General features: G+C 36.0%; 1 protein-coding gene across 2 annotated transcripts; it reads left to right on the forward strand.

Moving 5' to 3' along the window:
- Positions 1-554: 554 nt before the first annotated feature.
- Positions 555-7,136, forward strand: LOC113770054 (anthocyanidin 3-O-glucosyltransferase 2-like). Of its 2 annotated transcripts, none has more exons than XM_027314406.1 (2): positions 555-1,077; positions 6,004-7,136. In XM_027314406.1, exons 1-2 carry the CDS (start codon positions 577-579, stop codon positions 6,961-6,963), a joined length of 1,461 nt encoding a protein of 486 aa, XP_027170207.1. In that variant the 5' UTR covers positions 555-576; the 3' UTR covers positions 6,964-7,136. The 2 variants fall into 2 exon arrangements, with proteins under 2 accessions (XP_027170207.1, XP_027170206.1); XM_027314405.1 differs by having other exon boundaries at positions 555-1,074; positions 6,001-7,136.
- The last annotated feature ends 4,240 nt before the right edge of the window (positions 7,137-11,376 follow it).

The raw sequence follows: 11,376 nt of genomic DNA on the forward strand, positions 1-11,376 counted from the left end.
CTTTAAATAGGAATGTAATAAGAAATGTAATAACACGAAGGACACTGTAACTTTGGAAAGTTATAAATAGCTATAAAACTCTCACAATGTTACTTTGCATCGTACTTTATCCCCTGAACTCATAATATGGTTAGAGTACTTTTGTTCTAAAACATCAAGTAAGGGGACAAAATGCCTATTTAATGAGTTCAAATGCATAAAGTGCAACTGCAGATAAAATTGAGGAGAGTTAAGTGCATTTAACCCTAAATAAATATAATTAAATATAAAAACGAGAAAGAAACTACTTTATATTGACTTTAATGATTAGCTTGATTACTGATAATAAAATTTCACAATTCAACACTGCTAAGCAATTTATTGATAGTAAATTTAAATTTATCAAGTAAAAATCCTGGAAACATGGTAGTTTTGATTTTTGTTCGATTCACTAGTGAAAGGCATCACATCTGCTTTTCATGTAAACAGATAAGATACACGTGGCATGCGCAAGCAAACTATTTAGAAAATAGAAAGACGAAGGTTGGATTTCAATCTTCAATCAACTGGCTAGAGTTAGCAGAGAAAACGAAAGAAATGAAAACAGCACAGCTGGTTTTCGTTCCTATTCCAGGGATTGGCCACTTAGTATCATGTGTTGAACTAGCAAAGCTTCTTATTGAATGCGATGAACGATTATCGATCACCGTCCTGATTATGAAGCTGCCCTTTGATCCAAAAGTCAGTAGCTACACAAATTCGTTGGTAGAAACTCCGAATTTGCACATAAGGTACCTTGAGCTCATGAAAGAAGAGCCTTCTTCTCAATTGTCATCTTTTCTTTCGATTCTGTTTCGATTTATCGACAACCATAAAAATTGTGTGAGGGAGGTTCTTGCTGAAATATCCAATTCTGTTTCGTCGCATCTTGGTGGGATCGTCATAGACATGTTTTGCACCTCTTTGATTGATGTAGCCAATGAATTTGGGGTTCCTTCCTATATATTTTGCCCAGGCGGCGCTGCAACGCTTGGCGTTTTATTCCAGTTGGAAAGTCTGAGAGATGATCTCAATGAAGATGTGAGCCATTACGAGAATTCAGACGATGAATTAGCTTTGCCTACTTGCATCAATCCTGTTCCAGCTAAACTTTTGTCACCTGCATTTTTTGACAAGGATGGAGGTGGCGACATGCTCCTGGATCAGGTCAGAAGATTCAAGGAGACCAAGGGAATCATAGTTAACACTTTCCTTGAGCTAGAATCCCATTCGATTCAGGCCTTGAGCAATGATAAAACCATCCCACCAGTATATGCAGTAGGGCCTGTATTGAATCTGAAGGGAAGCAATAGTCAAAATCAAGAAACTGAGATGATTATGAAATGGCTAGATCTTCAGCCAGAATGTTCTGTTGTGTTCCTTTGCTTTGGTAGTGGAGGTAGTTTTGATGGTGACCAAGTGAAGGAAATTGCCTATGCACTCGAGCGCAGTGGATATCGATTCCTCTGGTCATTGAGAAGGCCTTCACCTAAAGAAAAATTTGAGTTTCCAAGTGAGTATGAGAACCTGGATGAAGTCATGCCAGAAGGGTTCTTGCAGCGAACTGCAGCTGTTGGAAAAGTTATTGGATGGGCACCACAGGCGGCAGTTCTATCCCATCCTGCTGTGGGGGGCTTTGTTTCTCACTGTGGTTGGAACTCAATATTGGAAAGCGTTTGGTGCGGTGTGCCAGTGGCAACTTGGCCGCTTTATGCAGAGCAGCAGGAGAATGCATTCCTAATGGTGAAAGACTTGGCAATGGCAGTGGAGATCAAAATAGATTTCAAAAGGGATTTCGTACTGGGTGTGAGTAGTGAGATTTTGAGTGCAGATGTGATTGAAAGAGGGATTAAACATCTCATGGATCCTGAGAATGAAATCAGAGAGAAGGTGAAGGAAATGAAAGAGAAGAGCAGGTTGGCTCCTAATGAAGGAGGATCATCCTTTTCTTCCTTGAAGTGCTTTCTTGAAGATGTAATAGATAGTATTCCATAATTGTTTGTCAGATCTGAATTGTTATAATGTATTGCATTATTGCTTCTTTTTCTTAAATACACAGCTGAAGATCAACCATTACTATATCCATTATCTCTGCTATAACTAATTTTACTTTGAAAGTCGATGCTTTTTTCTGTTTTTGCTTGTTAGGCTTTCTGCTGTTTTCCCTTTCGCACTCTGATTTGCTATTCTAATCTTCTCCATGGTACTTTGTAGGTCAAATACAATCCGTGACTGTGAAATGGACTTACAATGTAGACTTACAATTCAGTTAATAGTAACAGTGAATAGCTAAACTTATTAATTAAACTTCGGAGTAGGTAAAAGTTTAGGGAGTATTATAGTGCTAAACCAAAAATGACAACTTTATTGCGGCATTGAGAGCAGAGTATGTCTTTCACAGCATTTAGTCACACGTAGTTGTGGTGCGTGCCGTTCTAGTTGCAATAATTGGTGCATTCAATTAAAGCATAGTTTACTCTTATAATGCTTGAGAAGGTGGCACGGTTTTTCTTCGAGTGTACTGTATCATTGCAGGCTCTTACCTGATTTTTTTTTTTCCGCAACGATAGATGTTGTATAATCTACTCTAGCCTAATCTAGGGGAAGGGGCAAGGGGATGGTCAACTAAGACCAGCCACATATTGTGACCAAATTGTGAGAGGCAGGGGTTGATCCCCTGACCTTTAGCATCACCATTATGGTGATGACCACTGGACCAAATGGCCAGTGCAGGCTCTTACCTGATTAGTTTTCTTTTTCCTTGCGTCTTTTTTTTTTTTTTTTGCATTTTGTGAATTTTGAACTCAATGAACACGGAAAGTCCTCAAAATTGACTAAAATAAGGCAAATTCTCATATGCAACTTTGTAGGCAACAGGTTCAAAACTTCATTGGAATTAAATTGATTTACGACCATATAATAGGGAAGAAGTGTGATCCAAATTAGGAAAATATAGATGAAGAAAACAAAGTAGTTAGAAATGAAGTGACAGGCATTAGAGAAGCGACAATTAACTTATTTGATTTTTTTTTATTGCCAAATTCCATACACAGGGGAGCGATGCCAACCTTTAATTTTTATTAATCATAAAATAAAAATATAAAGTGTTTAAGAAGGGCCTGAAAAGACCTAAGAACATTTATGAAAACAAAAATTAGGAGTATTCCTCCCTTACAAGTTACAATTTATTTCTGCACATGCAAAAATTCCCTACCATCTAAACTCAAGCGAGCCTTAACCACTGAAGGAAGTTGTTGAATGGAAGTAAAAAGCGAATCAGAATGAAGATGAAGCGTGGCAAGCCTAGCCGCCATGGAATTTAACATGACTAACTGACGCAGAAAGTGACTGCCAAAGCTCTCTAATTTGACGAAGAAAATTGCACAATGGCCATTTAGACACTGCCCCGAAACAATCGAACAAACAACAAAGAAGAATCAACCTTAACTTGTAAATTCTGGACATTTCTTTCACCACACAATTGAAGACCAAATAATAATGCATGAATCTCTGCCTCCAACACCTCAGCTTCCCCCAACTCTTTATAGAAAGCAAAAACCAAGTTACCTCTGTGATCACACACCAAACCACCACCTGACACCCTACCATTTACTACACTCGCATCTATATTTAATTTGCAAAAATTCACCGGGGGTCTCTTCCAGCAAACCGAAATTAATCTAACAATTGTAGAAGAATGAAAAATAAATTGAGCAAAGGAAAAGTCCATGTCCCCACGGGTTGAAATTTCCAATTTTGTGATGAATTTTAAAAAAAATCTACAAAAGGGGTGATTTTGGTGGGATATTCCGTAAGGGGGTCTTCGCATTCCGCGAATGCGAGCTTAGTAGAGCTCACATTAGCGGAATGCGAGCTCAGCTCTATTGAGCTCGCATTCGCGGAATGCGAGCTTAAGTATAATTTAAATTTTTTTGCTTTTTTTTTTGGGAGCTAGAGAATTTTTTCCAGAAAATAGTAAGAGCTAAATGCAAGCTCCTAAATGTTTTTTTTTTTTTAATTCTTCAAATAGCTCGCATTTGATAAATTTGACCTCCAAAAATGGTATTTAATTTTTTTTGTTAGATTTCGCATTTATAAGTATGACTTTCAGAAAATTAAATTCAAATTTGCTAGAAAAAAAAATTAAAATGAAATTTACGAGCTCCCAAAAAAATGTAAAATTAACTGTAAATGTTGCTTGTTTTGTAGAATTTGCCTTTACTAAAATGCTATCGGTAGTAAAATCTTATTTTAAAAGCTCTACTAAAATCTTATATTTCGGAGAAATGTTAGAGAAATGTTATTTAAAAATCTGTAATTAGCAGAGGAATAATTTTTTTTTATTTTAAAACTTGCACGTGCCTAAAGTCATCAAATATGTGCTCTAAAAAAAATCATATTTCTTTTATATTAAAAAAAATTGGTAATTGTACGGTTATTATAATACATTTAAATGGTGGAAAAAGTACACATGCATAGTTCTTTCTATCTATTTCATATATCAATGTAAAAATAGAATGAAATTGTTAACATGTAAGGTGTTGACTATATTTTATGAAAAAATACTAACTTTTTTTCCTTTTTTATGAAATAAATTTTTTTTATCAAATTCTAATTTTCCTTTGTTATTAATGAATCGTATTTATTTGTTGACACCGATGAATATTAGTTATAAGAATGTAATAGTTAATAGTCATTAATATCTGTTACAATTTCAACTGTAATTTTAGAAATTTCATAACGCAATGTTATTTTAAAAAATTATATAAGTTATTTTTATGAAGTGCATGTTATTTGTTTGGTAGTTGAAAAGGAAAAGAAAAAGAAATTTCACGGAATGCGAGCTCACTACAGTGACCTCGCATTCCTGTAATGCGAACACCCCATTTGTAGAAAAACCTGCAAAAACCGCCCCAATTGTAAAATGACTTTTTTTTTTCATCATAAACTAAGAATTCACCCCAAGGAAAACACAAAAAGTTTGGAATGAAGTGGCTTGCATCAGAGAAGTAACAATTGACTTATTTGATAACAAGTACGTTTGGCACAATTGTAATTAGATTGGGTAAATGATCCAACTACTCTTGTTCTAAAACATCAAGCAGGGGACAAAATGCCTATTTAATGAGTTGAAATGCATAAAGTTGATAAAATTGAGGAGAATTAAGTGCATTTAACTTTAAATAAAGATAATTAAATGTCAAAACGAGAAAGAAACTACTTTATATTGAGTTTAATGATTAGCTTGATTAATGATAATAAAATTTCACAATTCAACAGTAAAAAGCAATTTATTGATAGTACATTTACATTTATCAAGTAAAAATCCTGGAAACATGGTAGTTTTGATTTCTACTCGATTCACTAGTGTGAAAGGCACATCTGCTTTTAATGTAAACAGATAAGATACACGTGGCGTGCGCTGCAAGCTAGGTAGAAACCAGAGAGATAAAGGTTGGATTTCCATCTTCAATCAACTGGCTAAAGTTAGCAGAGAAAACGACAGAAATGAAAAAAGCAGAGCTGGTTTTCGTTACTGTACCAGGGATTGGCCACTTAGTATCATGTGTTGAACTAGCAAAGCTTCTCGTTGAATGTGATGAACGATTATCGATCACCGTCCTGATTATGAAGCTGCCCTTTGATCCAAAAGTCAGTAGCTACACAAATTCGTTGGTAGAAACTCCGAATTTGCACATAAGGTACCTTGAGCTCATGAAAGAAGAGCCTTCTTCTCAATTGTCATCTTTTCTTTCGATTCTGTTTCGATTTATCGACAACCATAAAAGTTGTGTGAGGGAGGTTCTTGCTGAAATATCCAATTGTGTTTCGTCGCATCTTGGTGGGATCGTCATAGACATGTTTTGCACCTCTTTGATTGATGTAGCCAATGAATTTGGAGTTCCTTCCTATATATTTTGCCCAGGCGGTGCTGCAACGCTTGGCGTTTTATTCCAGTTGCAAAGTCTGAGAGATGATCTCAATGAAGATGTGAGCCATTACGAGAATTCAGACGTTGAATTAGCTTTGCCTACTTACATCAATCCTGTTCCAGCTAAACTTTTGTCATCTGCATTGTTTGAGAAGGATGGAAGTGTCGACATGTTCCTCGATCAGGCAAAGAGATACAGGAAGACCAAGGGAATCATAATTAACACTTTCCTTGAGTTTGAATCCCATGCGATTCACGCTTTGAGCAATGATAAAACCATCCCACCAGTATATGCAGTAGGGCCTGTATTGAATCTGAAGGGAAGCAATAGTCAAAATCAAGAAACTGAGATGATTATGAAATGGCTAGATCTTCAGCCAGAATGTTCTGTTGTGTTCCTTTGCTTTGGTAGTGCAGGTAGTTTTGATGGTGACCAAGTGAAGGAAATTGCCTATGCACTCGAGCGCAGTGGATATCGATTCCTCTGGTCATTGAGAAGGCCTTCACCTAAAGAAAAATTTGAGTTTCCAAGTGAGTATGAGAACCTGGATGAAGTCATGCCAGAAGGGTTCTTGCAGCGAACTGCAGCTGTTGGAAAAGTTATTGGATGGGCACCACAGGCGGCAGTTCTATCCCATCCTGCTGTGGGGGGCTTTGTTTCTCACTGTGGTTGGAACTCAATATTGGAAAGCATTTGGTGCGGTGTGCCAGTGGCAACTTGGCCGCTTTATTCAGAGCAGCAGCAGAATGCATTCCTAATGGTGAAAGACTTGGCAATGGCAGTGGAGATCAAAATAGATTTCAAAAGGGATTTCGTACTGGGTGTGAGCAGTGAGATTTTGAGTGCAGATGTGATTGAAAGAGGGATTAAACATCTGATGGATCCTGAGAAGGAAATCAAAGAGAAGGTGAAGGAAATGAAGGAGAAGAGCAGGTTGGCTCCTAATGAAGGAGGATCATCCTATGCTTCCTTGAAGTGCTTTCTTGAAGATGTGTTAGATAACATTCCATGATTGAATAGTATGTCAGAATTGAATAGTGATAATGAATTACATGATCCCTTGTTTTTCATAAATTCAATAGCTGGATATCAACTACTACTACATTCATGAAATCTGCTATTATCAATTCTGTTTTGAGAGTCAGTGAGAATTAATCAATTAATGGAGTCTCGTTCCTTTATCCATCTGTTTTTCCTTTTGTACTTGCTTTTTGGCTATTCTGATCATCTATAATTGCATATGGTTCTTTGTTTCTTGTAATGTGCTCTGTATTCCTTGCTGGCTCTTACCTGATACGATTTCCCTTTTCCTTGTACCCTTTTATTCCCCTTTTTCCTAAAATTTTAGGGTTAATTACATTTACTTCCTCTATGGTTTGATCAAATAACAAACCAGCCCCTCATTTTTAACAAAACTATGAAAAGGTCCCTCAAACTCAAAGCTCCATAACAAAAACATCCCTGTGTGGCTGTGTCAGTCAACTAACGTTGATTTACAAACTGGCTGTAATGTCACGGCAAATATATGACAAAACTCCGAGAATGCCCATCAAAAATCTGTTACCAGTTATCTTTCTTCTTCCTTCCCCTTATGCAATCAAATAGTACTAAAACCATAATTTGTACGTTACTACTTATCTTTCTTCATCCTTCCCCGTATACAGTATACAGTAAGACACTAAAACCGTGACTTGTCCCAACAAGACGCCAGAGTTGAAGCATCCCGCTCCAATTGCCAATGTCAGTTTTAAAGTTTTTTTTTTTTCAAGGTTTGAGCCTTAACGTTTCAATATTTCAATAAACTTGATATAAAAAAAAAACACAAAATGTGGGTAAAAACGTGCTTAAATCGAAACTGAATTCTTCCAAAGTCTTCGGACAACTCCTTGAAATATTAGAAACACACACTGATGCAATAGCTCATATTCAATCATAAATGGACTCAACGAAAATCACCCATTGACAAATATGGGTAGATCAGATTATGGATAGAAAATCATATTCCAATTCATAGAAGGGTAATTTCCCAATTTCATGGGCTATTAAATCCCAAAAACAAATTGTTACAAGGCCTGTTCATCATTGTCGGTGTGTGTTTGAAACAGAGAAAAAGGGATAGCGAGGAAATATGAAAAAAGCAATGGAGGCAGTGGCGATTGACAACAGAGTTGGCGGCGGCAATGGTATGGAGACATAACTTGTTCTTTGATAATTACTAGATTGATTCATATATGAGCTTGTTCTCCAAATTTGTGTGGTTGTTTAAATAAATTTTTGTTGAATGTTTGGTTTTGACTTGTTGGGGGGAGGGGGAGGGAAATAAGGAGCTAGAGGCCCAATCTATGGTTTTGATCGCTAGTATTCTTTTTTTTGGGGCACATGATAGATTTTATTCTATATTTGCTTTTACTCTATGTTAGGGGAAGGGAATCCAAAGAAATCAAAGGGAGGGGGGTGGAAGAGGGGAGGAGACTGCTAGGGAGAGGAGAAAGGGGATCCAAAGAGGTTATAGGGAGAATTCGGGGGAAATTGAACCACAATCTAACTGGTGAAATTTTTTGGAGAGGGGGAGTGGGGGATCCAAGGGGTCAAAAGAAGGGGGAGGGGGAAGTGGGGACCCAAAGGGGGAATTTTATCCTACACCCAAGAAGAGTTTTAAAACTCTCCTGCTGACCAACTACTCTAAGAGTAGTTGTTTGACCACTACTACTTAGTTTCTTTATTTTTATTTTTCTTTTATTTTTCTCAATCTTTCCTTCTCTAATTTTTTTAATCTTTGTTTTATCTTGTACTATTGTCACAGCTTCACTTGCTTTTTCTATTTTTGGTAAAATAAATCTTTTTTATGGATTTAGAATTTTATTTTTGAAATCTTTTGAACAAAGACTATTTTTTATTTCATGACATCCATTAACGGAGTTAAGGAACTGTTACTAATGGGGGATAATCATTATTTCTCAAATTACAAGGTTTGTTTCATAATATGAACAAATCTCATGGGAGGTACACCTAATTAACCCAATACTTTTTCTCAATGAACATTAAAAAGTCCTCAAAATTGACTAAAATAAGGCAAATTCTGATATGCGGCTTTAAACTTTGTAGGCATCATGTTCAAAACATCATTGGAATGAAATTGATTTACAACCATACAATAGCCAAGAAGCATGATCCAAATTAGGAAAATATAGATAAAGAAGATACAAAAAGTTTAAAATGAACTGGCTTGCATTAGAGAAGCAACAGTGAACTTATTTGATATTGCTTATATGTCACACAATTGTAACTTGTTTGGGTAAATTATCCAACTGTTGCTCAACTTTTGCCAATGATCATATTTATCCAAACCATTAAAGTGGGGAAAGTAGACTACTTTATAAAACTTAGAATGGCTAAACTATTTGGAAAAAAAAAATTAAAAATCATCTTTATGAATTTTTATTATGAATTATGCAATTAATTACTGAAAACAATCAAGATCAAAAGAATATGAAATATCAACTCTTGCACAAATTGATGTAAAACTAATTCCATGCTACATTTGTACTTATAATTAGATAATATAGTTTCAATATAACACATCTAGACATTCAAAAAATTAATTTCTTTTGTTATGCTTTGCAAATATAATTTTTGTAGTGCGAAAGATAAAAGACTAATTTACTTTAGTAATACAAAAAACAAGGAAGCAACATCGATTCTGCTTATACATTTAGAAATTCATTAAATATATTGAATACATTGAAAGGATTAATATTAAAACAAGTTCAAATGTGGTGTAGTGATTAAACATCTCATGCATGTTGCTAGAGAGGTCCAGGCTCTAACGTTGGGATATGGTTTTTGAGTACAAAACAAAAATCTCACCATGTTTCATCAAACCCGATCGGTTTCTGGTTCAGCCAGTCTACCCGGTGAGTCAAATGAGTCCTTTTGAGTTTGTTTCCAATCCAATTCATTAAGCAGTTGAATCATTAGGCTAATTCGGATCGAGTTTAACAACTATAATCTGTGGGTAACCCTAGCTATACGTGTGTCATTGTAGTAGGTGTGTATGTATTATGAACCTTATATCAATCACATATATCTGACTTTTAATCTTTCTTTCATATACAAAATAAGTCATTGGAATCTTTACGATTAAAATATTTTAATAATTATTTTTGTCGATTTGGAAAGGCACACATTTTGTTTGTCAGTATGTGAGTTCATATGAATTAATCATCTGTATGATGTACAAGGGTAGCACACATGAAAGTTTAGACAATTCTCTTATCAGTTAAGTATAGGTGGATGTATTGTAAATGCGAGCTTAGACCATTTCCTTGAATTGAATAGTGTGGGACAATTTTTGTACATGCTTAACTGAATTTTGTCTCTAAATTATACTTTCATTTTACTGGAACTTTTTTCTAGGAAATTATCCAATTGGAAAGTACTCAGAGAAAAAGATAATGTGGAAACTTTTAGAAGTCCAGTCATTTTGTGAGCTCTAAGATAATCTCCAAAAATCTGGCAAATTGGCTCAACAGAATCCTTCCAAACATAATTTCTCCCTTTCAATCAGGATTTGTTCCGCGGAGACACATGAGGATAATATTTTGTTGGCTCAGGAAATATTGGGGGATATTAATTGGAAAGGCAAAGAGCCGAATCTAGTCCTAAAACTTGACATAGAAAAGGCCTATGACAAGTCAGACTGGTCCTTTCTAATGTCAATGTTAAGGGCTTTTGGATGTGGTAGATGGTTTATAGACTTGGTGTATCGAACATTGTCTAATAATTGGTTCTCAATTTTGATAAAGGGGGAGCGAGTAGGATTCTTCAAGTCATTCCGGGGGGTGCAGCAATGTTATTCTCTATCCCCTGCTTTATTTATTGTAGCTGTGGAGCTCCTGACACGGGATATTCACCACTTGTTTACTACGGGGAAACAAATGTTTTATCAAGCCTCTGGAGGGCAGGTCTGAATACTGTCTTTTGCTGATGATACAATGATTTTCACAAGTTTTCTCGGCATTGCTTGGAAAAGTTGAAAGGGTTTCTGGATTTGTATCAGCAAGTGTCGAGGCAATGAATAAATAGTCTAAAGAGTGCCTTCTTTTGGTCTCATTCCATGCCGCAGTCGAAGATGCATCTTGTTCAGTCAATGCTAGGTTTTGGTAAGAAGCAGCTTCCTATTAGTTATTTGGGGGTCCCTCTATTTGCGGGGCATTTGAGAAGGAGATTATTTGAAGGAATTTTCGATAAAATAAGAGCCAGGATACAAGGTTGGACCTGCAAGATTTTATCACATGGAGGGAGAATTATTCTGCTATGCCATGTTTTAACCTAAATGCCGATATATCTTCTACAGGTCCTGGCACCTCCAAAGACGTTCTTGCTTTTGGTTGAGCATTTATTAAACGGGTTTCTGTGGGATAAA

This window comes from Coffea eugenioides, chromosome 5 (genome assembly GCF_003713205.1).
Source record: "Coffea eugenioides isolate CCC68of chromosome 5, Ceug_1.0, whole genome shotgun sequence".
Classification (NCBI taxonomy): domain Eukaryota; kingdom Viridiplantae; phylum Streptophyta; class Magnoliopsida; order Gentianales; family Rubiaceae; genus Coffea; species Coffea eugenioides.

Bases quoted from the DNA above. Each gene is read 5' to 3' on its own strand.
- LOC113770054 (XM_027314406.1), top strand. From the start codon at position 577: ATGAAAACAGCACAGCTGGTTTTCGTTCCTATTCCAGGGATTGGCCAC. The intron at 1,078-6,003 runs TCAGACGATGAA...GATGATCTCAAT, and splicing joins ATGTGAGCCATTACGAGAAT to GAAGATGTGAGCCATTACGA.